Raw genomic sequence first — 27,753 nt, forward strand, 5'->3', positions numbered from 1 at the left:
TGATACATTTCAAAATTCTCATTATTCCCTCTTTTCCGTAACAGGCATCTTAAAAAACAAAGTCACCTACCCTCCCCCCCTGGTGGATAAGAATATGAAGAATCGACTGCGGGAAAAGCTATCAGATTACAATCAGACTACAATCTCATCCAGGACTACTTCCCTGGGGACAAATGATGGGGTCCGCTCTCCCTCAGACTCTGGGGTGACAGTAAAAAATGCTCGAAGGGAGCAGTCTCGAGACCAGCTCAACGGGATGGCCATGAATGTCCACGTGGGAACAGGACATGCCGACACCTCGGACTCGGAGTAAGTGCCATGTCAGGATGCCCTGGCAGACCTCCCATGGCTCTGGCCTCTGCCTCCACTTTCCAGCCCTGGGGGGAGCATGGTGTGGGTGTCCGGCTGGGCAGAGGGAAAACATTGCTGGGGCAGGGGATCCAGAGGCTGCAGGAAAAGTGCCACATCAAGCTACTGACCCTAAATTACCAGGTGCACAATTCCCACCTGCTGCGTGATGATCGATGTGCATATTTGCCGTTGTAAACGAAATCAAACATTAACAAAAGGCTGAGCAAGCTCTCAGTCAAAGGGTATTCTCAGAAACCTTGTTACTCATCGTAATTCTTGCATTTAAAATGAGGACAACAGCCATATGTAAAGTCTGTGCATAAATTTTATGTATATAGCCTCATTCTTTCTCCAAACTGAGAAAATTTCTCACCCGGTTTTAACTCTGACATTGTCCCACCGTGCTTTAGACACCCATTTTGTCTGCATGCACAGACCACTCCCAGCTCACTGTAAAAGTACGTCTTTGGGTAGCTGGGAACTGGTGGATGAAATATATCCTGGTTAGCTAGGAAACAGAGGTACCTTTAACAAGCATTAACTACTTGCTGCTACCAGGTGATACTGTCATGACTGGAGAATAACTAGCCAGCCTGTGCTAGGCAACTGCTTTATCTCCGTGCCTTTTGCATAATGTAAAACTCTGGACGGCAGATCACATGCATCTGTCTTTGAAATACCAGGTTTCTAACAGCCTGTAAGATTTTTGTGTGAACCTTGCATCTTCACCTAAGCATTAGCCAAATACAAGCCCTCCATAGGCTTCCTCTGAAGAGTGCATCTCTTGTGTACTACCTGGAATTCTTTCTCTCGGCGGGTCTTCCCCTCCAGGGCAGCATCCCCCTTGCAAGTGTTGGATTGGCAAGGCATGGTAACTTTAGGGAGCATGAGCCCTTACTAAAAGGGGTTAGGTGGTTTCGAGTGGAGTGTTTGCCTGTGCCTGTTTAACCCTAAGTCTGCATGATTGCTTCTTCTCACTAACAGAGGCAGTAATGAAACTTCAATTTGAACCATCAGGAAACTGTGATCACTGCTGCACGGTTCTGGACTCCTTGCTGCGGGGTTGCTGCCTGCCCTCCTCAGACTTCATCAGAGCGGCCACGTAGCGAGGAGGACAAGGTGGGCATTGATTCCTGCGTGGTTTCACGTTATGGCAGACTCCTGACTGCTCATGGTGGAGACACAGTGCCCAGATGCGCCTGCGATAAGGCTGCTGTGCGGTACGCTCCACGCGACATGAACCCATGCCAAAATGCATGGAAATGGCCACAGGATGCACTGTGAGGGACGGATACCTGCTCGCAGTGCGGACAGTGCTGCAGGGGTTGCTTATTGCTGGGGAGAGCCAAGGAAAAACCTGTTATTATCACAGTGGACCTACAGCAAGTCAATCCAGGAGCCTTTAAGACAAGCACCAGGAGACATCTCTTGTGGAGTTTTGTCCGGCTACAGTGTGAACCCTTCGGCTTGCTGGGCTCTAGGGAGCAATATCCCAACAAGTGTCCTTTCGTTTCTATGCCAGCATCTCTATCCACCTCCCTATGGACATGTTGTCTTAAGAAAAAAAAGCAACTTTATATATATATAAAAAGTGTAGATACTTTTATATATTTTGTATGGTGTTGCTAAAGAAAAAGTTCCTTTGTATATTTTACATTTATACTGATCTTCTTAATTTGATAATAGGAAATCAATTAAAAGAGGTTTTGATATTTTTTATATGAACATTGCACAATTTTACTTGAATTTGGCATTTGATAAAGTAACTGAGGTTTGCATGGAAGCCACCTTAGACACAATGCAGTTTTCAGAGTAATACAGTAAAGATTACATCGAAATCTATGACTATATAAGCTTTGTTGACAGATCTTGGAACACTTTAAGGACACAGTATGGTGGTTTTTTTGTAACCTCTTCTAAAACCCACAAAAAATGTTCTGTTTTTTTCATTTCTTGGTGTTTTGACCTCTTCTCTCAAGTGCACTGAAATGTTCAGCAACTGAACTTCAGGACTAAAAATAAGTTGATTTCAACACAGTCCTTGTCTGGAAGAAGTCAAATCTATATTTCCCTTACCAAGAACAAAAAAAACCCCAACAAGTGGTGTCATTGTATGATAGGTTTTGACTTTGGTCTGGCTCTGCAACAAACCAGTGCTCTGCACGTCCCAAGAAGAGGGTCCTCCTCCCACGGGGCAAGTTCTGCTCAGGCACAGTATTTTATTTTATTGTTAATTTCTTTCCAGCTAGAGTCAGCACATTGCCGATCAAAGCAGAAATACGAGTCCTTAAGGACATCCAGCTCTTTGACAAAGCCCTGACCTTGGTGTTTCAAAAAGCACCTGGGAGGGTTAAGGTTTCGTATTTCCCACAAAATGTGCTGGTTTCACAAGTATAGGAAAGTTATGCATAGCCTGTCTGCTGTCTTCACCTTCCTGAGATGTTTACAAGAGAAGGAAAAGCAAGATGTGAAAAAGTTTGCATCCAACAGCATGGGGCAGAGCTCTGCTGGTGGCTCCCCGTGGTGGGAATACGCAACTCAAAGGGCGGCGGTGGTGTAGCTGTGACCTCCTCTCCTCTCAGGAGTTCCTTGCTCACCATAGCAGCCCTTTGGGGAAAATACTGGCTTTCTATGTGTAACCCTGTGTGTGAAAGAGAAAAAAACAGAAAATCAAGCTAAGAGAAAGGCAGGAGTCGAGGAAAAAATGAAATAATATATACTGTAATCTTGGTTTCATTATATTCCTATGCATTTTCAAATGTATCAAGGAGGCCTTTAGAAGTGGAGCGGGAGGGAGGATGCTGTTCCTTTAAAAATTATGCAACATACTGTGTGACGTTTTCTGATCGAAAAATGTTTTGAATGTTTTAAGGGTCTGGCACTTGGCTGTGTGCTCAGGCATTGTGTATAACCCATGCTAGTTGTTTTTACATCTGTGTATGTATATTTTGTCCCAGTGAGATGTAGGTAGTTTTTATTTTGATCATAATTGTTGCAGTAAATGAGGGTCAGTTGTATTAATGACAAAAAAAATTAAAACCTATTTTTATGACTTTGTAAAAGCTTTATGGCAGATTAGACACTGGAGGTTTTGTTTGTTTTTTTTAACAAATGTATATTTATTAATGTGCAGAACACTGGAATTGCAGCACAGATGAAAGGAGAATTTACAATAAATTAAGATTTTTTTTTTTGAACTCGTGTTCTTCCTCTGGTCATGTATGTTAAGGGCAGTACAGATGCTGAGGGTCCAAATGGCATTTCCCAGCATTTAGAAAGCAGCAGCGGGAGCGGGGAGTATGAGTACCCATCGGGAGGAAGCAGAGGCTGTAAAACATCAGCTGCTAGTGTTGCTCCCTGCAGGATGCTTCCAGCCCCAAGCTGTGTCACATGGGGGGGTTTGCTCCAGGTGGACAGATGGACACGCTCGCGTGCGCGCACACACACACACAATGTGCAGGAAAACCTCTTGCTTTTGGTCATTTGATGGCAGCTTTTTGGAAGTCCGTCTCGAATGACCTCGTTCACATGTTAAGCGACACTTTCCAAGTGAAGAATGTTGAGTCATGTCTGTGTTTTTGTTAGACATTCATATGCTTGTGGAAATAATGATCATGTGAAGTCCTGTGCATGTATATACAGGGCAACTGGCACAGGGGGTCCCTGCGTGTGATGTTTTTAAATGCAGTGAAAGTATTTATAAAGTACAAGTGATTCCAGCACCAGCTCTGCTGGGTGAGCAGCAGAGGAAGGAACAGGTCTCCCCCAAAACCTCCACAAGCAAATGCTTCCCAGTTGCTGTTCCCTCTGCATCAGCAAGTGATGGATGTGACTGGCAGGGCAAGGGAAGACCTTAGAAAAGCAACCAGGGAGAGCCCACGCTGGTGCCTCCACCCCAGCCACAGAGTCCCCCACCAGAGCCCACCGGCACAGCACAGCTTTGGCAGGAGTAACAGCGTGAGAGAAATACAGTGGTGAGACGAGCTCCACGTGCGATGCACCAGATGATCCTTGGCCAGGCAGGGCACTGGCGAGAGGAGGCAGGTCCCAGCTGGGCTCCCATGGGGACAGCAATCCCAAGGAAGCCTCCACAGCCCACAGCTCCTGCACCGAGCTGCTGGGTGCTGCTGGAAAATCACTCAGCAGCAGCAAAACTCCCAGGGCTAGTGAGCACCCACCAAAGCCAGCTGGAGGGTTTGCAGCGGAAAGGCAAACAGGCAGGATCTGCAATGAAACCATTACTCAGAAAGAAAAGCAAAGCCCCACGTTTATGGCACGAACTAACCCACCTGTAATAAAAAAGCTGTGCAGAAATTTCATTAGTTATAAAAGCAGCTCCCAAAAGGCCAGCATGTTTTAAGAGGGGAAAGAATACCTGGTTTTAAAGTAAATAAATATCCTTAAACATCCCTTTCACCTGGACCTGTTCTACATGTTCCCTTCATGTTAGGAACGTCCTGCTGAATCAAGTGCAGAACAGCAGCTGCTGTGGTTGGCAGCTAGTGAAGGGAACAGGTTTCCAGGTGAAGCAGTAAATCATACATTGACTTTGAGAAAAATCGGTACATTTTCTTACATGGATCAATTTTCTGGATAAAACAAATAAGAAAGCCTGGAATGGTTAATTTCTTCACTTCCAGCTGCACAGGACACATGTTTCAGGGATGGAAAGGGTCAGGGAAAAGCCCTGCTGGCTTTAGGGGTAAGGGTTAGGGTTTGTTCCACTGGCACAAAACGGCCAAACGAACGGGAGCGAGCGGGCGGTCAGGAGGGGCTGAGCTGCCATGCCCACAAGGCACGCCTGACACGGCTCTTCTCCACCAGGTTGTCCAAGGGAAGTGACCAACTTTCCTGGCTGATCTCACCTGGGTTACACCAAGCACAAACCAAAAGCAGCTTCTATATTTTCTTTCTCACTCACCCGAGTGACACGACAGCTTCCCGGGCAGCCACCTGCCCCAGGCAGGGCTTCCCGGCGGCACTGTGCTCTGCAGCAGAGCCAGCGCAACCGAGGTGGCCCCAAAGAGGTTTCTGTTGATGTTTGTTCCTCTCGCTGGAGCACGCTGGCAGCAGGATGCTCCTGTTTCTAGCAGAGTATTTAGCTTGCCTCTGCGGGCGATGCAGATACGCGCGGTGCATCCCTTGGAATTTGCTGCAAGCTCCATCTGCGTTAAGCCTGCCTCTCTCTAACCGGAGAGGAACCTTGCCTCCACTGGGCTGGCTTCTCACGGCAGGTGCTCGGTACAGCAGCATTAGCTACCAGGGTGAGTTACGGCTGATGCCCATTGCAGTTAGGGCGTTAGATAGTCGTGGCAAAGCAGCACACAAGCCGAGTTGCCTGCTCCAACTCCCAGGATAAACCTTTTGTACATAGAGAGTATTTACCTCCTGATCCTTCAGCGATGCTCACCCTCTGGATTCAGAAAGGAGGTAACTTGCCGGGAGCTACCTTAGAAGTCACCAGTCTCAACCCCTTTCAGTAGCAAATCCTTCTGCTTTCTCTGCAGTTCTAGTACTGCTGTAGTACTGCAGAGCCAGATGAGGACAGTCACTGCTCCATGAAATGGCCCTGTGGTTTAAATAAGGTTCAAGACCTGGCTACTAATCAGCTCACAGATATTCTTCTGGCGCTATCTCCTTCGCCCTAAAACCTAGGTGGAAAACTGGCTCAGTGTAAAAATCTTATACCATAAAACACCTTCTTAAAACACACGTAGGCTATTCCAATTTATTTCTCTAGGTATTACAACAGCAATAAGCACTAGTAGCACATAAAATGAGTGATCTTCAGTCATGCCTGAAACTTTTCAAATTTGTAATTAATTCATCACACAGTTTTACTACATATAGCAGATTTGCTAATAGAGTTCTCCCCTGCCATGGAGCTGGTTGGTGTGGCACAAGCTGTAGAGGAGCCTTTCAAGTACTCCTAGTGAGGAACTATAGATAAAAACGTGCAAACAGCAGAAAACCCCACCTTAAGTAGCTAGATTAAAATAAAAACTACCTTTAATACATTACAGATCTTAAATCCACCAGATGCCTCATATCTAGTTATCTCATTTTTGTATACCAGTCCTTTTTATGTTTATAATCCATCCTTCTTTAACGTTTATCATTTTATATAAAGCCTTGTCCAGTGTAACGAAGCTGTACCAGACCAGCTGAGTTTGCTTTGCCATCAGGCAGGAGCTGCAGCAGGGCTGGGTACGAAGCCTTTGAGATGTACAGGTTGCAAAAGAGATGTGTGCTACTACTCATCTCCTATTTAGATCCAAATTCCCCTGAAGACTTTCAAATAAGAGAAGAAGCGTTCCTCTGCTGGTTCTAATTCCTCAGTCCCCCCTCCCCGGTTGCAACGAGCAGTGGGCACAGCCCAGGATTTTCCTGCTGTGCTGGCATTCATCAGCCCTGCAGAAAGCAGCGGACTGGGAAACAGAGAGAGGGAATCTCTACAGCACCTGCCCCAGGGAAGAAGAACACGCCGGGGAACCTTCCTTGCTGCAGAGGATGTGGGGGACCCTCTCCTCTCTGTTCTGACCAAATTTCATTAAAATCAGAAGAGAACTGGATGCAGAGGGATGAAACAGCTGGCTCCCATCAAGTCAGCGCTACATAACTCCGAGTCTCCTCTTTCCTACCTAGGGGTTTTCTCAGAGCAAAAAAAAAAGAATAAAAAGAATTCACCATTTCTCCAAGAGTCCAACTTGAAGCTCGGCAGGACAACCTAGATGACCCATCCGCCAGCCAGAACTGCTGGGTAACAGCCACCACCAGCACTGCTGGCAGAGCAAGTCCAGCTCACTGCAACCCCAGAGACAAACCCAGGAGCCCCACAGGGACACCAAGTAGCAGAGGTATTTCCACCACGAGCCTCCACAGCACCACCAGAAAAATCCAGGACAGAGCAGTCAGGTCAGTTTTCAGTTGCCAAAACTTTTTGCTGGCAGTAGGCCTCCTCTTGCTTTTCCCCACAGGAATGGATGTGCTGCAATTGCAAGGCTGGTGTTTTCCTGGGAGCATCTTCAAAAGATGGTGCTACTGAATGGAAATGGTGCCACTGAATTGTCAAACTCTGGAGCGGGGCAGTCCCCTGGGAAAATTTCATTTCTGCAGGTAGGGTCTGATTAAGGGGAACATCTCCATGTAGTTCATTTTTTCTAGGACCTTAACTTTCAGAGTGAGTTTGAAGCTCCTTTGTGTTGAAGAAATTATTCTATATGCTGTAAAATTGCATAGAATGAGGAGTACGTTAACTTTTTCCATTCTCAAGTTTCTCTAGCTGATGCTATACGTTCAGTAAAACACATTTTAGAAAAGAAAAACATCCTAGAGATCGAGCAAACCAAACCCAGGAGTTAAGTGTCCACCAGACCCCACACACACTCAAGGAAGTGTAAGAATATGGTGCTAGTTCTCAAAAAACAACAATTTTTTTTTACCTCCAGCCATTCGAGAACTACATGGAGTTTAAGACTGACACTGAAAGCAAATGACCAGCGCAGCACAGTGCAGGGGATGGAGGATAGGCAGGACATGAGCTCTAAATAAAAAGCGTGGGTTTGCCTTGCTGCCTGGGCTCCCACCACGTACCACCATCCCACCATCGCTGCCCTGGCCTCTAAAAAGCTGCTGCTTCTCCGCTGGCTCATCAGCGTGCTGCAGCGGCAGTGCGGCTTTACCCCTGCCTTGAGCAAACCCACTGAGTGGCAGTTCTTCCAATGCATTGGCTCAGCAAAAATCTAAATAAAAGGGGAAAACTTCAGAATTACGGATGTGTAAATTGCTGTTCTCACAACCACCGACCACGTCCACCGCTGGAAGGGGTGAGCGCGATGTCCTGGTGCCTCCTGGTGCCGAAGCTGGAAACGGCACGTCCCTTGGCTGCATCAACGTTGGGGGGATTACCGCATTTCCAACAGATAATTTCATTATGTTTAATTCATTAAAGCATGTAAAGACGTAGAAATGCAGAGCAAGCCGTTTTGAAACGCTATTCATAAACTGTGCGTGTTGCAAGTCCTTTCCTCATCAGCGGGACATCCTCCTCACCTACTGTCACCATCATCTCCCAGCTGTGCGTGCTGCCGCAATGCTCATAACCCCCCCATTTTCCAGGCCAGGCGGCCAGTACCTATCCCCTCATTCATGTTTCTCCCTGTTTCCTGCACAGAAAACAAATCTTTTTGATTCATTTACCCGTTTGGGTTTGGGTATTATTTTTTTTTTTTTTGGCCTTGGTAGTAGTCAGGGCTACTGGTCTTCCTTTGCTTGGAGAAATTAAACTACCTCGATTTAAAGAAACCAGCTCCTAAGGCTTTCAGAGAAATCTGCAGTTTCAGCCTGACCTTTTCTGATCCATGCTCATCCTTACTGATGGGTCAGTCGGCCCCAACCTCCCCAGCCCACCCACAATGTTTTCACCGCAGCCTCACTCATCAACTTTTCACATTTGCCCCATTCCCTGGAACAGCCTCTTGCCTTCAGAAGCTTCCTCCTGCCTTCCAGCTCACCAGACCTCTGGAGAAGCTGAAGAACCACAGGAGCAGTGGGCAGCAGATAGAAGGGCTTCATCTCTGCTGACAGTTCCCACTAAGAGTGGTTTACAGCTGCAATGAAATCTCAGCCTCTTTTTGTTTGCTGTTTTTTGGGGGGTCGTTTTGGACAGTACCATAAATGTGACCGATAACAGGGTCACATGCTTGTGGAGAGCAACCAGGAGACCCTGCTGTGCACCCTCCATTGCTACGGAGCGGACAGTGCTGCACGCTCCCACGGCCTGACCCCGAGGCTGCTCGGTGGCAGAACAGATGTCCCTTGCAGCTCACTGCCACCGCCGGCTGCAGGACCCAACACCCCCCTGGGTAAAGGGACAGCAGAGACTTCCCTGCTGAACTCTCCGAGCTGAAAGGGGTCTTTTGATCAAAGAGGGGTTTGAAAATTCTGGTTTGGGAATAACGGTGGACAGGGAAGTTGTACCCTTACCGCTGAAATGGCGTGACCCCGAAATGCAGGTGGGGGAGGCTGTGCTGTGAAACTCTGTGCTGCGAATCTCCACTCCGCTCCCACCCCGTCACCTGTGGGGTGAGCGAGCACAGGCGGCTGCACACAGCCCTCGCCCAGCTTCCAGGGAGGGCTCAGCCTCGTCCGCGGGGGCTGAACTGCAATATCGATGTGCGTGTATTTATATATGTATGAACTTAAAATGTTGCATTAAAAAAAATTGTTGTTTACTAATTTATGATTACGCTGAAAAGATAAATCTATTCTAAAAAGGAAGAAAAGAAAGCTTAATAAAATCACATCAGCTTTGTTGCCCGTGGTTTGCAGCTAAAGACAGAAAGCACATGAACACTTAATTTTGAAGCTGGAGGATGAAAACTTCCTTCAGTCCTACAAGCCGATGTGAATACTAAGAGCCAATGCTTTTACTGCCAGACCATAAACATCGACCTGCCGCAGCGCGAATGAAGCCCTTCACAATGCCTGTGCAACATCTCACCTCTCCCGAAGCAGCTGTCCAAGTGAAAACAGCATCAGAGGACAACCCTGCGACAACCCCCCGTGCACAGGGGGAGCCCTGTCCTCCAGCTCTGCCAGACCAGCTGCAGGAACACTGCCAAGAAGAAACTAAACCAGGAGAGCAATTAAGACAGGTTTTACACAAGTACTTTTGGAATAAAACCGTACTTGGAGTGCAAGTTTTCAGCCATTCTACGCTCAGCGACAAAGGTTTCAAACATATTCACAGGGTACAACAGAAATGTCAATTCAGTCCCAGCCTTTAGCTGACATGAGTCATGCTTTTTCAGTTACATGATCCAAATCATGTTACCACGTTCTCTACTTTTGAAGGGAAAAGTCCTTTTTTGTAAACAGTTGTTCGCCTCGGCCTTTGAAACCAAATATTTCAAGACCTGAAAAGCTTAATGACAACTTGAAAGTGAAATCGGCTGCTTGCAAGCTGTTGCCCAAAGTGGGAGAAAAATGACAACAAATTGAAAAGCCAACGAATTTTTAAAAGCATATCGACGCTAGTTTTCTGCAATAAAGAAAAAAAGAAAATTCACCTGCTAGTCAGACTGCTCCTACCCAGTTCAAGCCCAATCTTGGCCAAATTCCAGCCTTGGCAAAGAGACGGTGTCAGTGATGGTCCCCCGCGGGCAGCACAACTGCCCAGCCCCAGGCGCTGACCTCCGCTCTCACCTGGCTCCTTTGCCTCCCTGTTTCCAGGCTACGACAGGTGTGCCCCTGCGCAAAATGCAAAAATTTCAGAAGCGTTTTGTGATGGGCTGGGCTGCAAGCCCCAGGGCAGGCTGCAGCGTGGGATTCAGGCACCGCTCTCAACGCAACACTACTGCGCGCTGGCTGGGTGGGAGTGATGCTACTGAAACCACCGTCCTCTTTACGTACACGGTCGGAACCGGTGGTGGGGCTGCTCGTCTTGCATGTAACAGCCAGATCCAGCAGTAGAAATGCGCCTCTATATAGGCTGCTCTGCCAGACTCCCCTGAGAAGCCGTGTCCCTGTGCAGGACAGAATAAACCTCCCCTTGCCAGAGGTTCTACGTACAAGAGGACCAAGGGTCTCACACAGCAGGTCAGTAGTTAAGACCCTTACCCAGGAGAGACACATGGGATGGAAAGAGAAACATACTACCCGCTCTGAACATCAGAACTATTTGGAAACGCTGTTCGAAATGTGCAAGCTCCATGTTGCCAGATCTGTGCAACCTGTGGTAAAACATCCCATGCAAGAAGCTATTTGCAAGTTGAATTTCGCAAATGCCTGCTAATTCCTAGCTCCCAGCAGGACGGCAAGATTCACCGGGAACAGCAGCAGCAATTGCTTTATCTTGTCAAAGGTCTTTGCTCATCATCATGGCAAGAGGCTGAGCTGCACTGACGCCAAGAAGCCTCCCTCCATCCCTCCTCAGTGAGCCTCTGCTAAGAAATTGTCCATACTCACCTCTTCCTCAGATGAGGTTTCTTCAGTAGAACCATGAGGTTCAGCTCTGATGATAAAATCGAAGTCCCTGTGCCCCAAAAGGGAATTGAGACCACTGAATTTCCACTGAAGAGCGGCATGTTAGCTTATGAGTTTTCTGCATTAGCCATCCTGGATTGCTGCTGCATCCAGTTTTAGGGATGCTTAAAGAAAAGAGGGAAGCGGAGCATTTGTTAAAAAGCCTCCATCCTAGAGGAGCTGTAGCAGACGCTCATCGAGCCCCGTGCAGCTATGCTACAAACAGCTTTGGTTAAACTTTCCTGCTATGGGGCACTGACTCAGCAGCTCTCAGCAAACCTGGGATCTCGTTGCCAGAACTCCTAAATTCATCGTAACAATGTTAAAAGCACTAACGACTTCCGCACCCACTGTGCCTCAGCCAGACAAGCGAGCACCGAGTCACCCGACCTTGGGATGTGCCTGGCATCGTACCAGCAATCCAGCAGCAAAGCCTCTCCTGGGATAATGAACTGGGAAAATTTGTCCTCAGAATGGGATTAATAAAAAGCAAGCCCATCTGATAACAGACAAAAAAAAAACCAAAAAAAGCAGCCGAGGAAGGGTGAAAAAAGTCTTTTTTCCTTCAAAGGCGAAGGAAATGCATCCAGGCTGCAGGGAACACATCACCCTGCTGGCATGAGCCATCCCCTGGAGTTCAGTGCTTTCCCACTGTGCTCGCAGCCAGCAACACTTTACCCATGGGTAAAGCAGAGCAAACCACCCAGCAGCTCCATCCATCACTGAAGTAATGCTCACACTCAGAAAAGCACAAGTAACTACTAAGCCTATAGTACAGGATGAACATTTTCTTGCAAAAAATCCAGCAAATTTAGCAAAATTATTGCGGGATTTTTTTGTTGTTCTGAAAGTGTTTCAAAGCCTATTGAAATTGATCAAGTAGTTTTGTGCCTAGAAAACTTTTTGCAAGCAGGCTCAAAGACTGTCATAAGAGCGAGTGAGCTTAAAACCAGGACAAGGGGAAGCAGTAACACGGATCTCAGCTCCTTCAGTCTGCGCTCCAAGCAGAGCTCAGTACCTCGGTGTCCCCAGGCTGATGTGATTTCGGTGTTTTTCGGGCAGGCCCAGAAGCAGACATTTTTAGGCAGCTCTGAGAACTTACACTGTGGGTGCTTTAAAGTCCGGGGGTCACAGGAGGCTATACAATATCTAAATTTCGGAATTTTACAGCCGGAAGACCTGTATCCTCGGAGGCACAAAGGAAACACTGCCTGGTAGAAACAGGAAAGTAATGAGGAAGCAAAGACTTATTATACAAGAGAAGTATTAACGGTTGGCAACTACCGGTGTCAAACAGAGCCTAAAGCTGAACAAAATTACCGGCTGGGGTACTGGTTCTGCAGTCATTTACCAGCTCTAAGGATCTGACTTTCATTTCCAGGTGGTAGCAACCGCAACAGTACCTACTCAGCAACATTAGGACTTTAAAAAATGCTAACTCATTCTTTTGAAGAATGAGGAAACGCTAACAGCACGTTCAATTCAGACCAAGCTCTTTGCGGGAGGGTGCAGTCCTGAAACGCTGCAGCCTTGAGAGCCCACACCAGTCACCGCACCGAAGGAGGCACAGGCAGAGCACCAACAGTGCCACACTCCCTGCCACGGGGGACAAAAGCTCCAGCTGCTGACCTGACCTGGTGTCCAGGGAGGTTTGCTGCTCACCGGGCACTTGGAGAGCCAGGATATCGTGGGGAGACCCAGTGGGCTGGCAAGCTAAAGGCAGCAGTGATCTGGGCAGGAGAGACCTTGAAAACAAAACAGCTAGGAGAGCCCTCCCTAGATGCCCCCTGAAACGCTCATACACTACACATGCAGCGTGTGCAGCTGCAGGGGTTGACCTCACTGGGATCAGGAAGACATGGTGGGACAGCCAAAGTGCTGCCACGGATGGGTGCAGGCTCTCCAGGACAGACAGGATGGGAAGGGGAGGCAGGGCTGTCATCCTGGGTGTGAGGGAGCAGCAGGACAGCATGAAGCCCTCCAGGGGGTGGGTAGTGACCAGCTGAGAGCACACGGGTTAGGATGAGGACAACCTACATGGATGACGTGTGTCTGCTGCAGTCCATGTGATCAGGAAGAAAGACAACTGGAAGCAGCATCATGTTTGCAGGCTCTGCTCTTCATGGAGGACTTGCCACTCTGATACCTGCTGGAGGGGACAACACAGAAAGGCACAAGCAGCCCAGGAGGTCTCTGGAGCACTGATGACTTCCTGGAGGAAGCTTCCTGGAGGAGCTGATAAGGGAGGACTGGAGCATCTGTCATACAAGGAGAAGCTGGGAGAGCTGGGACTGTTCAGCCTTGAGGAGGCTCATGGGAATCTTATCAATGCAGGTTGTAGAGTCTGCGTTCTTGAAGATACTCAAAATCTGACAACACAGCCCTGAGCAACCTGCCCTAGCTGCCCCTGCTTTGAGCAGTGGAGTTGGACTAGATGATCTCCACAGGTCCTTGCCAACCTCTGCAATTCTGTCAATTTTAAAAAGAAAGTGAATTTTGAAGACACAGAAGTGGCTATGTCCTTTTTCATGTCCTCACAGTTGAGCCTACCACTGCCAGTACAACATCAAACATAAACATACCTGAGACCATTGAGAGATGAAGTAGTAATAAATACCACACTAGTATAACAGAAAACATTTGTGAAGATTTTAATTGGGACATTTACTGGAAAACTCAGATGAGGACAACATGGAGCATTAACTCCTTGGTAATTAATCCTACATTTTGCAAAGACAAAAGTTTCAGGAAAGATAAGCAAAATATTAGGAAAACCACATAAAAGTAATGACCAGGACCTGCAACACAAACTAACCTAACACAAATCAGGAGCCTATGTGAAGCACAAACAGTCTTTACAGTTAACCTGCATGTGGATAGACACTCTGAAGACAGACTTTTACACTGAATTGATTTTGGCACCAGTGAAAAAGGATGGCTTTTCTTCCCTCTCAAGCTCATTTACTGTAGTGCCAAATAAATATATAAGATTTTAATAGTCTAGGGTTTTTTCCACAGGGCTCCCTGAACTGTGTGTTTAGCTTTGCCAGACTAGCAGGTAGACACTGAAGAGTGTCTTCTCCCCCTTTTACTTCCACACTTCGAAGAAAAAAGACCAACTTTTACTTTTCTTACCAGAAGAAACAGAATCATAGAATCATTTAGGTTGGAAAAGGCCTTTGAGATCACCAAGTCCAACTGTTAACCCAGGACTGTCAAGTCCACCACTAAACCAAGTCCCTGAGCACCACATCTACGCGTTTTTTTAAACACTTCCAGGAATGCTGATTATATATAAAAGGAGTTCTTAGAAGATACTAAAACAACAGAGAAGGATGTACATAAAATCCAAGCCTTCAGATCTGCTAAAAAGACCTACCTGTTCATGGTACAGCTTTCCTACTGCCTAAATTGAATGCAAATCTCAAAATTCTACATCCATCTGCAAGTCCTGCTCTTGTACAGCCGTACTTCAGGGACAGTTACCTTCTCCTACCATGGAGACAGACAGGAATTAATTTTTGCTGACTTGCTGTCATAAAGTTTTATTACAACCTTAGGGTGTCCTCAATATGCATCCAATCCTTATAAACATAGATAATTTGGACAAGGTTATTCAGCTCTTCCTATTAACATTCCATTTTGACACCTGGCAAGATCCAATTATTCTCAAGTCTATATTAAGTTAGCTACACAGTAAGGAAATGCATATGAATTTGCATTTTTCTGAAGCCCAACAATGCACTCTCTTCTCCAGGAGACAAACCAAACAGCCTCTGGCCTCAGCACTTAACAAAAAATTAGGTCAGTTTCACAATCAAGACTGTTTTTAAGCCCCTAGATTCGTAATTCTGAATTACGTAAACATCTAAACCCACTATTTAATACAGCTTAAGAGTCTAAAGCATTTCTTATAAAACTATTTCAGATGAAAAATAAATATCTGTTGTTTGGAGTTCATTCAAGACGCTAAACTTAAATATCATTCATTCCTCTTCCAGAGTTCAAAGCGCAAACATACATCTACTGTAGAGCAACATATGTACTTTACCTAGGGACAGGTGTCTTCAAGTAAGAAAAAGTATTTCAGTTACACATAAAAGATTTCAGACAGGACTTTTATATTAAAATTCTTTTATGTGTAACTACTATTACAGAACAACTTTAAGACATCCCTTCATATGTATTAACATAAATATCACCACCCAGTCCAGTAAAATGGTACCAAACTGGCTTTAGTTTTACACCTGTCCAGCTTTAACAGTCAACAGCTGCGACTCAATGGTCAACTGACCTTTAGAACATACAGATCAACAACAACAACAACAACAAAAGTTTATTGTTTTCATTATTCTTAGGCAGCAAACTCTCTGAAGTCTTTCAATAAACAAACCCACATGTTATGTTGCTGGTTCTATCTTGTCAACCTCTTCCTTCTTCGGACCCTCCTCCCGGCTTTTGCCCTGCTGCATGGTGTACACCGATGGGCCTATCCTTAGGATCTTCCCACTGCCCAGGCACTCATCACCCTTGTAGAACACGGCAAACTAGAAGATAAGCACAGGAAGTCTTCTCAGCAGCTGCAAATGGCATGGTGAGCAACTGCACACTGTTCAAGACCTGCTGGACAGCAAGTGTATTAATTTATATTTGTTCTGACTAGAAGTTTAAAAAGACAAAAAAAAACCCCAAAATGCAGAGGATTCATTTGCTCACATGAGTGTAAATATAAACACGGTGGAAATTCCATCAAAAACTTCTACAAGATTATCTCAGAGCTCTTCAGTTACTGAGGTGGAAGGGATTGTGCTGGAAAGCTTCCTTTCCCAAAGGGGATGACATACGTAACGTCACCTGCATCTTCACTGGACCTTCCCCAGACAATTGTGCCCAGGCTACAGCGGCACTTCTCAAAATAGGAAGGGGACCAAGGACTACCAGAGCAGACCATCTGGAAGGAAGCGACTCGGGCTCCCTGCTGTGCTCAGCAGGTTCTTGCAGGAGAGCAGGAGCAGAGACCTCCTGGCTTTGTCTCATTGCCTCGCAGTAAAGAGCCTGGCTACAGGCTCAGCAGCTCCTGGCAGTCAGGGGCTTCTCATGCCCATCACCAGCTCTGGCTGGAGTCTTCTCAGCTCACTCCTCTGAAGTGTATCCCCCTCTCCGTTACAAATAGTTCTCAGACAATTTCCCTCCTGATGTATCCCACAGGCCCTCAAGTTTTGGGGAGGGAGAGCGAGGGTAGAATGTATGCTGGGAGAAGGCATGCAGAAAATGTCTGAGACTGCTGGTTTACAACGTGATGGAGTATCTATATATTCTCAGCGTTAAAATACATCACTACACAGTACCTCCTCTCAGTATTGTTCCAGGACAATGAAATTCACTGGACGCAGATCCTCACTAAACAAACTTGAACACTAAAACCATATCAAGCAGCCAGTTACCAAACAAATTCTTTTAAAATATATTTCTTGAAGACAACAACAGATTCCATTTCTGCGTATACAATTGATTATCAGAGATGTTTTCATGTGCTTCTAAAACTTTTAAGCCAGTTTCTCAGACTATATGAATAACAACAGTTTCTACTTTTAAATGTTCTCCTTCAAAACAGCTGATGATTAGTCAAAATAGAGCTAAGTGCTCTCACAGGCAAACAAATTAACTATTTTGCTCCAGCTATTTTATTAGCCCGATAAGCCAAAACACAAAAAAGGAAAGAAAATAACTTATAGTAACTCACCTGTCCAGGTGTGATAGCTCTTGCTGGCTTCACTAGTGTCACCCACACACTCCCATCTTGGTTTAGAGTCAGCACACAAGGCACTAGACCAGAAAATGGCCAAACACCTGCCAGTTAATCCTTATGTTCGCATTAAAAAAGAAAAACCTTCATAGCTAGGTTAAACAGATGTAAGTTAAGATACCACCACCCAGAATTGCTTATAAAGACAGTACAGAAACAGAAAGGCAGCCAAAATATTTCAACCATTCCTGCAAAACTACACTGAACACACTGCTATAGTTTCACAAACAGAGTAAAACAAAAAATAAAACAAGATTCGTTTACCCAGTGCCATTTGGTGCCGAAACCTGAAATGACATTCCATCATTTTATCTCTAACAAGCTCTGCAGGAGGTTCCTCTGCTATCCAGTGCACTCTGTTTGTCCGCAATAGATCTCTGTACAGAGCAGGGTGATCTGTTGACGGTGCCTTAAAATACAACGTTTATTTAACGCTGATGTTTTTGCCAGAGAGCGTATAACTTGTAAAGCATGAAATACAGAAGCAGCATCAAGCTATATCAAAACAAAGGCAAAATAAGTAAGAAAGCAAGCATTTAGTAACACTTACTCAGCTTGCAGGTGGAAGCCTTTAATGAAAAAAATAGGCGAAAGCAAGCCTGAATTATCTGTTAGTCTTCTACATCTCAGAATCGTGTTACTTGTATACTTCTCCCTCCAATCATATCTCTGCCTTCTTCAGGCTGAGTTCAGACAGCTATTGCCCTCATCCTACCTCAACAAGATGCTACCTCCCTCTTCTCCTGTTTCCCAACTCAGCACCTCCCCAACAAAGGCGCTGCACACACAATCTTACTATAGAGCACAAAACCCATTTCTTAGAAGTCCTGCCTGTTTCCTCTCAACTCTCATTAGATTATGACTTTTTCCCCCCCAGGCACATTAACAAGTAGCAGAACACCTCTTTATAATCACATCAATATCAAATAAGAATAACAGCTGCATGAACAGCAAGAAACATTAACAATGCCAGCAAGCTGCAGAACTCTCAGTCCTCTCATATGATTAGTCATTAACACATCAATTATTTGCAGTATTATCAGTTTTCAAAATGATAAACCTATTACTGGCTACTACTACTTTTCTAGAAAAAAAACGTAGCAATACATCATAAACCAAGGTAATACACATTTTATATACTGTGTGTAATATATACATATTTTATATACTGTGTTGTAATAACTACAATAAAAAATCCTCATGTTTTAGAGTAGAAAATGAGAGCTCAGTAGATTGGCTGATTCTTTTCAGTATTCACCCTTTATTTGGAAAAGTTCTATGCCAAGATCTAGAACAATTTTTTACTCAAGAGAAGCCAGTCTGGACAAGAAGTTTCAAATCTGCTGATGCTACACAAGCTGGTCTTGTTTTCCCCAAGAGGAAAGCCAAGAATTCTGCCCAGGTTAGAATCACATTCTGTACAGCAGGAGTCACAAAATGCTTGCATTAGTTATTTGCAATACCAGTGTTAATAAACTTACCACAAAGACATCTCCAGTGCTGACATCTTTGTCTACAACGAACCAAGGATCCTTCAGGCCTGCTAATCTAGCCCTCTGGCCTATTGTGTAGAGGAACCAACCTAAAGAAATATGACAATGCAAAGCTGCTAGCAATTTTTCATCTTTTACTTTCAGAAAAATGGTAACATCACTTCCCTAAAACTTTGCCACTAAAAAAGAATAATGAACCAAGTTATCCTAGAGAGGTGTGTCAATTACAAAATAAGATCTACTTCAAAGTTTTCATTATTTAGATTGGGTATTAGGAAGAAATTATTTACTGCGAGGGTGGTGAGCCCCTGGCACAGGCTGCCCAGAGCAGCTGTGGCTGCCCCATCCCCGGCAGTGTTCCAGGCCAGGCTGGATGGGGCTGGGAGCAACCTGGCCTGGTGGCAGGTGTCCCTGCCCACGGCAGGGGGGGTGGACTAAGATGAGCTTTAAGGTCCCTTCCAACCCGAACCATTCTGTGATAATTAATTTCAATTACGGTATTCTTAGGGTTTATAAAAGACAAACACTTCTTTATTTCAGCTTCAATTTGTGGTTTTGCTACCACTGAAGTCTTAACCAGTTTCCCTTACTTTTATGTACCAGTAGAACACCCTACTTCCATGAATTACTTGGGAGAGGAACTCAGTTCTGGCAGCTACAACTGAGGGAAGCAAAGGAAGGACACACACAAGTAAAGGAAAAGGTAAGCTGCCCATGTTTGGTGATGTCCCACTGAGCATCACTGAGGTGCATGGTGGTTTTTTTCTGCAAAGTTTAGGTACTAAAGAATATGGAACTGAAGCACAGTCATTTCATAAGAATTAAATGAACAATGGTGTCTCAGTACTAAATTAACAGCCACTTAGTATCAACAAAGTAACCCTAATAATTATAATTTACTTTCTTGCAACACAGAACAAATAATCAAGAATCAGTTCTAGGTCAAGGCTCTACTATTGCATAAAGCAGGTTTTTCATGGTTATTAGTTATCAAACCGGGAAAAACCTGTAGACTGGTTTGGAATTTCACTAAATTTGTCTCTCCAAATATAAGCAATATTGTTCCATTTATCTAAAAGCAGTTATTAAGGTGGGTTAGCCAATTACCTTTGTGTGTTCCCATCACCTTCTTATCTTCAATGGAAACAAAGTTACCTGGTTGAGGTTCTAAATACTACCAAATAGGAAGAGATTGTTTAAGTCACAAGATGGCCCAAAAAAACCTCAGTATATTTCAGGTTCTGTCATTACAATCTCTTGAAGTTGGAAAATAACTTTTCAAGCAGCAAACTCTGCCCAAGCAGCTTACTGCCTCTTCCCTGATGCTGCTTTAGAGAGAAAAGTATGAAGGGCAGTCCCCTGTCAGCAGTAATTCTGGGTTTCACTCACCCCATCCTCACTTATGGCAGGGGACAGCAGGATTCAGCCATTTGTCCCTCTCACATCCCAACCGCTTGTCAGAGCCCGGCAGGCGTAGGAGTGGTACAAAGTCACGCACTCCTTTTGCTACAGAAAGTGACTGTTTGCTGGTGGAGGGGCAAGACACCTCCCACAGGCTGCTGGCGTCAGCTTCTGGGCAGGCTTGGGACTGTGAAGGCAGATGGGGCATTGCTACTTAGTGTGGCCACAAGCTGTTGGACATTTTTCTGTGGACAGTGGTATAAATTACTACTGAAAACCAGAACAGAACATAAAGATTGTTTAGATGTAATGTTGCTCACCTCAAGAAGGAAATTTTCAAAGTTTCGTTCACCAATGAAACAGACTCCCATACTCTGAAAAGGAAACATGGCACTGAATCCATAAAAGCAGAGAAAAACATCTGAAATAATGTCTAGTAATAATCTGTCCAAGATAGATCCCTTACTCCATGTATCATAAACTATGCTAGGCATCTCATACACAAATCCACAACAGCTGCTCAAACATAGGTAAACTAATTCTATACAGTAACAGTGAGTTGTAAGCACAGAAGAGAAATAACAGGAAATAGAACACGTGTTCAATGAATAAATACATTAACCTTGGTGACTCTATTGTATGCGTATTTACAACAGAAGTACTTTCAGATTAAAGTACAAAAGTAACACAAATTATATAGTAACGGTATCATCTCTTAAAAGCTTTTAAAAACAAACAGGCTTTCCTTTTCCTTTCAGTTACTGCCTGCCTTCTTCAAACACACATTTACAGTGGATGAATATAAACACTGAAAGCAATCAGAACAGTGTAAGCAATACAATTGCTATCTGTATTACATTTTTGGGGATCAACTCACAAAGTGTTAGTTCTCAGAGAAACAATTTTTTTTTTTTTTTAATGAAGAGTAACTGTGGAAAAACAGTAACATCCAATTTCTGCAAAGAAATACCAAAAACCAATTATAGTGAAGAAGCCTTTAAAAGCTACGGAAAACAAAGATCAAGGGCTCCTCACCTGCTGTGATAGAAAATGCTTTCCTTAAGGCTCACAGCACCCTAACACACTCACAACTTCACCTTAGTTCTTCTGAGATACAATGGTAGACAAATTATCTGGAAGCTAAAATACACAACTAACCACAAGCTCATAAAAGTACTTATAAACAAGTAGCTATAAAACTGCTTCCCAACCTATTCCATTATGCTGCTCAGAAACAGACAAGTTGTCAAAGATTAAAGTTCAAAAATTTCAGGGAAGTCTACTTCAGAGAAAAATAAAAATCAAAAGACTGTAAGTGTTACTATGCCTCTTTTTTCTTTAGCACATGATGAAGGCCATGTTCCGCTGCTATCTTCTTTACAAAACTTTTTGTTAAACCCCCTAAAGGGAAAATGGTTTTCCTCAAAGCATCCTGCGAGATCTGACTTAGAAAGAAGGTCTGGTCCTTAAAGAGGTCAGCCCCTTGAAGGAGTTTCACCGCTGCAAAGTGCAGAAAACATAAAGCATCACAACATAATCCCCTTTAATAATTCCTACAAACAACATTTTAGTTTTATTATTTCCAAATACACGTTTAAAGACAGTATTCATCAGGTTTTTCAAAATCTAATTGAAAATGTTTGGGTAATTTCTCACCACTAAAACATCAAGGAAGATACTGACTTTGTGCAATGAAGAATCTCACAAAGTCTTACGCTGCCTCATCTATTACAATACTGCTTGTGTCACTGGCAAGAACTTCCACATGAAAAACAACTTTCACATTTCACATGAAAGAGAGAATGAAGACTCAAATTATCTTAGAGTATACTGTTCTTCAAAAAGACATTCAGGTTTTCGCTGAAATCACACTGCTATAAATCAATGATCTGAGTGATCATCAGAGCTCCAATGCTCAGAGAGTTTGACCTATTTTTCTTTAAAATAGCTAAGTTTCCTGACTGCCCAGATGAAATAAAATTGGTATAATTTTCCAGTTATGTTTTGCCCACTCTTTTAAAAGAGCCAATAGTTCTGCTGTTGTACAGACTCTACTTAGCTGTTCCTTGACTCAAACAAACACTGACCGCAGGCCAACAGTTCAGTCACAAGCAGTAATACAAAACTTCAGGAACAGGGCAGGAAGCCTGTTTTGAACATCACAAAACCTCTGACTCACAGCTCGTCACAGGCAGACTGTTGGTCCTGCTGGGGCCATTCCAACTTTTCAGAAATAAAATTAAAACAAAGGAATGAATAAATCCCTTTAAGTCCAGAACAAACAAATGAAAGAGGGAAGCTGTAACAGGAAAACATCACAGCAGCAGCTTTGCCTAGGAGTAGTTTGCAAGTTTCTTTCCCTCACGCTTCTCGTTACACATCAGAGCTTCATCTGAGTTTCTTTACTGCATTATGGTCCACTGCAGAGCTATTTGGGAAATCTCTCCATTGCCATCCAAGCTGCGATAGTGCCATGAAAAGAGAAATCCAAAACAGCATTCATTAAGCTGCCTTTGGTAGTGACAAGAGAACCACTATGGTGCTGAGAACAACTTCCAATTATGTACAGCTACGGGCAGGCTTATTAAAGTGACGAGCAAAACCTGCACTGCTACTAGTACCTTTGCTGACCTGAGAATCATAGCCTTAAAAATATCTGCCCATGATGCACTTGGACTTTTCAATTGCAGTGTAGGCAGAACCTTGACCTGCCTGGGAAAACCAGGCTTCTATAGGAGAACAGAGAAATAAGGCAGAACAGCTGAATTACTGAATGAGAACCTGGTTTTTTCCACTAAAATAATATACAGCCCAACTACTGTACAGAAGTATGTTATTAATTTTAACGTTTCAAAGCCTTAATTCTAAAATTCCACTTAAGCAAATTCCCATGATGAATGTTATCTACACTATATACTGAATAGCCAAAGAACACATTCCCTAAAATAAAAGAAATATTAAAAAAGAAAATTTTATTTAAGTCACAGGGATACTTGATAAAGATTTCTTGAAATACTTTTCCAGGGTACAGATAATAGCCCTGTCTCCTTAATCCACATTACAGCTCCTCCAGCATGTTGATTACTACTGAAATGCTTATTCTTACCTCTGCACCTGGCTTAGAACTCTTTTAACACAGAAAATATAATACTTGACTAGTCAGGGTATATTTTCAGCAATGTCAATCCCCTGTTTTGCACAATCAAGCTTCCACAAAGGCTGGGGTTTAAATAGTAATCATTGTGTGTAAGGTCACAAACCTCCCTGACTCTGTGACACCAAATATAGTTTAAATTTCTCTTTCATATCTAGGCTGAAATATTAAGTGAAGAAACCACTTACTATTTCTAACTTCAAAACGGTTTCTGAAAAGCCTTTGTGGACTTTTAATATGCTTCTGTTGAAACACTTCCTCATCCTCTAGTGATGTCCTAGCATAATGCCCAGTAGCAATTGCATCTGCTCCTATCAAGCGAAAACACAACACACAAAGGCAAATACTTGAAATTCCAGTTTAAAACAGGATTATAAACATCCAGTAAGAAAAACAGAAAGCAATGAAGAAAGAAAACCTATAGAGAAGTTTTATAATGACAATAATCATACTCCTGCTATTTAAATAATGTAAACTATTCATCAGCATGCCAGCACTTGTGCTTTTGTACTTCAAGGACCACCTATGAGTGAATGGTCAGGTCAATGTACATCCCTGAATTAAATCTGTTCCTACATATGAGCAACCTGATCTAGCAGAAGACGTCCCGGCCCACAGCAGGGCAGCTGGACTGTCTGGATGTCCTTTAAAGGTCCTTTCCAACCTGAACCATTGCTATGAATATCTTTCATATGGAAAAGCAAACTTAAAACCAAGTACTTTGCAAATACTGCCACAGAGACATGTGAATTAGGCATGCATATGAACTCATGTTTTTCCCCACCTTTTCAAGAGTTTGTATCCTTTAAGCATTTCCATGGCACACAGTCTGTACTGACACACGTGAAAATGCCTTACCAAGGTTATCCATAGCATAATGAAGAAAGTAGTTGAATTTGATGTGCTTGTTACACACAATATCAGGATTAGGAGTCCTTCCCAATTCATACTCTTTTAAGAGGTCACTGTAAAATAAAGATTCAAACGTGTAACATTACTAACACTGCATGATACTATCCAAGACTGAACAACCTGTTTAAACATGACAACCCGAGACCCAGTCATAAGTGTTCCATGTTAGAAATAAAATACCCATTCAATTTTAACCTGTAAACATAACACTTGGAAGATTTTCTCCAAAGTACACTGAGGATATGATCAAATGATCACTCACAATCTTGTAACCATGTTTGATTAAATTAACACTCCCTCAGGGGAGACACGGCCGCCCACTGTGACCATCTCACTCATCTGTTACAAAATACTTACTTTCAGAATTAAACCCTTTTTAATTTTTCAAAGTGACAGTGCAGTGGAGTTACAGAGGACATACTAGGAGTTACCAGTGTCTCAGCTGAATGTACAATAACTTAATGCCACCACAAGCAGTCATGTAGCTTAATTTTATAGATTTTTCCTGTCTTTTTTTATTTCCTTCAAGAAACTCAAGTAGTCTCTCAAAGTCATACCGCAGTTTTACACTGTTGTGTGATTAAAGTGCTTAGCATTATTTGCTTGCAAACGTTGGAATCATAACTAATGAAAGTAAATCAGCATATAGCGATGCACTGAGATACCAAAAGGCCTGATGACTGCATTATTTTGCTTGTCCTCAGTAGTCACTGAAGTCAAAGTGAACTGAGGGCATAGACTGGATACAAAAGAACATCAGCAACCCTAGTACGTGGTTTTACTTTTCACCTTCTGAAACAGAATCAATTGCTTCTTGCTTGCCATGTTATATGTGACATTCATAAATAGAAAATAAAGCAACTTATCTTTTATTTTGTCTAACTCCTTTTAAAAAGAAGTTCTGAATTCAACAACTCAGTAATTAAATCACCTGGTTCCACCACCGAGAGCTGCCTCCCTCTTGCTGGCTCAGTACTGTACTCTTACAGTAACACAATACTCCTTTGTAAATACTGCAAGGGTACACTGAAAGCTTTAGAATAAATACTCAGCATAAAGCCAGGTTCACATCAGTTCAGAACTTCAAGTGAAGTACAGAACCAGAGAAAAGGCAATGAAGGATGCCTACTGAGTCTCTCTCTGACGTAAAGATCTGAAACAGACTTTACACAAACCATGGGAAAGACAAGACCTGGAACAGTTCTCTTGATAAAAGGTGGTTTTGATTAATAACCCTTTAAAGAGAGATCCAGAGGAGTAGTAAATTCAAGGTCAGTGATGACAGCTAAGAAAAAGGGAGTCTGAAACAAACCAAGACACTTGCAACAGACTGTCTGGGAACACTGACTGTACTATTAAACGACAAGAAGCAAAAGAAAAGCTGATCTTCTATAATCAGACACCCCACACTCCTCAGGAGCTTTGATAACATTTACTCATTCTGTCACACCAGAAGGGAAAATTGAGTGAATGTTCCCAGAACAGAGCTGTTTGCTTCACTGACTATACAAAAATTTAGCGCTCAACCTGGTATCATTTCAACATTAAGCAGAATTAGCATGACCAGGTTATTTTCAGTTTCTTCTAAGACAAGGTAACAACAGCATTACTTAAAGGGGAACGACGGAGATTAGGGAAAAACTTTTATGTACTTGAGTGCATAAAAGATACATTTATGTTGTTATGCCACTACTTCCCGCCTTCTCCTACCTTCCAAGAAAAGTTCTAGTATTTTTCTATGCAGAACTTTCTTCCCTCAAAATGGAACAGAAAATCTGGACACCCTCTTCAGAGAACGTTTTCAAATTTGTTGCAAGTTTAAAGCAGCAAGGCTAGTTCACAACTGCTTTCTGATAAACTGGATTAAATATATATTAATGTAAAATGCGCTGCATAAATTACACACAGAGACAACAACAGCACCCCGTTACATATATTTTTTTTTCTCAAGTTACAATAAGGTTGGGCCACTATATGGGAAGCAGAAGAAATGAGCCACAACAAAGCAACTGCTACACGCTCATAACTAGGGAGAAATCTCTTAAGTTCAAAAATAACAGACATATTAAAACGAACATAAATTCTGATCTTAAATATGAATGAAAGAGAAAACGATACAGGCTTCAGCACTTTCTCTTAACACTGATGACACCGCAATAAATTGCTTCTGCCCATGATCGGTCCATCCTTACTTTTCACAAGAACACAGTACTACACCAACATGTTGAAACGCCACCCATTTTAAATGTGTTTCTACCTGAATACTTCATTCCAGTACTCTTTCACGTAGGAAACCTGGTGAAAAGGAATATCGAGCTTCTGGCACACTCGGTAAGCATCTTCGCAATCTCTGTCAACGGAGCAAGCTCCTTGTTCGTCCAGAGGGTCCCAGTTCTTCATAAAGACGCCTGTCACCTGGTAGCCTACGAAACGAAGGGGAGAACTAATTATAAAGCGGGATTATTACAGCCCGTGTTTCCCAAGACCCGAGTAACCCCCTCCCTCAGAGGGGGCAGGCAGCCCGGTACCACAACCTGCTCCGCCTCACAGCGCGGCGCTGCACGCCAGCTAAGGGCGGCCGCAACCCCGAGCCCCCCGGCAGCCTCACCCCGCAGCTCCTGCCCCCCGGTTCCCCCCTCCCCGCCCGCCCCGCGGGGCGCCCTGCCCGCTGCAGGAGGCGGCTGCGAGCGGGGAGCGGCCGGGCAGCAGGGCCGAGAGGGGAGGCGCGGCCCCGGCAGCGCCGGCGGAGGACGGTGCCCGGCCCCTCCGCCCTCCCGCACCCACCCACCCACCCCGGCGGCGCAGCAGCAGGGCGGCCACGGCGCTGTCCACCCCGCCGGAGACGGCGCAGGCCACGCTGCGCCCCGCCGCCAGCATCGCCGCCGCTTCCGCCCGCCACGCCCCGCCCCTTCCGGCGGCCGCGGCGCGGGGCGGCACCCGCGTTCCGGTGGCGGGGCCCGGCCCTGGCCTCAGCGGGGCGCCTGCCCGCTGCCCGCTAGGAAAGGCCCGTACCGGGGAGCGCCCCGCGGCGCCTCCCGCCTTCGCCCCTCGCGGCAGGGAAGCGGGGCCGGTGCCCGCGGCCGCAGGAGGGGGGGGGGGGGGGGGGGGGGCAGGGAGCGCCGCATTGCTAACGCCGCCGGAGCGGCTGCTGCGCTTCAGGGCAGCCGGAGCCCTGGAACACACCCTCCAGCCACGACCCCTCCAGCCGTCCCTGAACTACAGGACTCAGAAAACTGAACGGAAAAAGGAAGACCCAGACATCCGTCTCCCTTTGATCACTTCAAGGGCGCTATCACTTCTTAAGCCAAAGGCTGTCCCCCTGGCCCAGTTGCTACCACAGAGCAGTCCTGCGGCCCAGGCAGACACGCTTCAGGCACCTCCAGATGCGCAAGCAACTGACTCATACCTTGAAGGTTGGGATTTGGCTCTTAGCTGAGGACACATGAAGCCACCACCAGCTCAGTGTCTGAACTCCAGCAAGCAGTTGGACCAGTCAGACAAGTCAATAGAGGTGGTGAATCCCAGAAGCACTGAGCCAGCCAGGTCCCACCTGCCACATTCAGGTGTTTCAACTGGCAGATAACACCTGCTGGTTCCCGAGTTGTCATGGT

General features: G+C 44.7%; 2 protein-coding genes across 9 annotated transcripts in view; one reads left to right on the forward strand and one right to left on the reverse strand.

Annotated features, from left to right (window-relative positions):
- CELSR1 (cadherin EGF LAG seven-pass G-type receptor 1) overlaps positions 1–13,857 on the forward strand; it is a 295,961-nt gene extending 282,104 nt beyond the window's left edge. For 4 of the 5 annotated variants that reach the window (XM_080394090.1, XM_080394094.1, XM_080394093.1 and 1 more), the window contains 2 exons: positions 45–309; positions 1,336–13,857. In XM_080394090.1, the coding sequence (XP_080250216.1) occupies positions 45–309; positions 1,336–1,360 (290 nt within the window). In that variant the 3' untranslated portion in view covers positions 1,361–13,857. The remainder of the gene's footprint in view (positions 1–44; positions 310–1,335) is intronic. The other variant, XM_080394092.1, reaches the window with a different exon arrangement.
- Positions 13,858–14,003: 146 nt separating this feature from the next.
- Positions 14,004–27,559, reverse strand: TRMU (tRNA mitochondrial 2-thiouridylase). Of its 4 annotated transcripts, none has more exons than XR_013929222.1 (12): positions 26,935–27,559; positions 26,400–26,565; positions 24,089–24,195; positions 23,419–23,541; positions 21,404–21,576; positions 20,397–20,450; positions 19,783–19,849; positions 18,664–18,764; positions 17,447–17,591; positions 17,120–17,202; positions 15,774–15,996; positions 14,004–14,868 (listed from the first exon to the last, which is right to left on the reverse strand). XR_013929222.1 is itself a non-coding variant. In XM_080394104.1 (12 exons), the coding sequence occupies exons 1-11, from the start codon at positions 27,017–27,019 to the stop codon at positions 15,777–15,779; spliced, it is 1,251 nt and encodes a 416-aa protein (XP_080250230.1). In that variant the 5' UTR covers positions 27,020–27,538; the 3' UTR covers positions 14,004–14,868; positions 15,774–15,776. The 4 variants fall into 4 exon arrangements, 3 of the variants coding, with proteins under 3 accessions (XP_080250230.1, XP_080250231.1, XP_080250232.1); XM_080394104.1 differs by having other exon boundaries at positions 15,774–15,923; positions 26,935–27,538; XM_080394105.1 differs by having other exon boundaries at positions 14,004–15,996.
- Positions 27,560–27,753: the final 194 nt, after the last annotated feature.

This window comes from Falco punctatus (genome assembly GCF_963210335.1).
Source record: "Falco punctatus genome assembly, chromosome: 6".
Lineage (NCBI taxonomy): Eukaryota > Metazoa > Chordata > Aves > Falconiformes > Falconidae > Falco > Falco punctatus.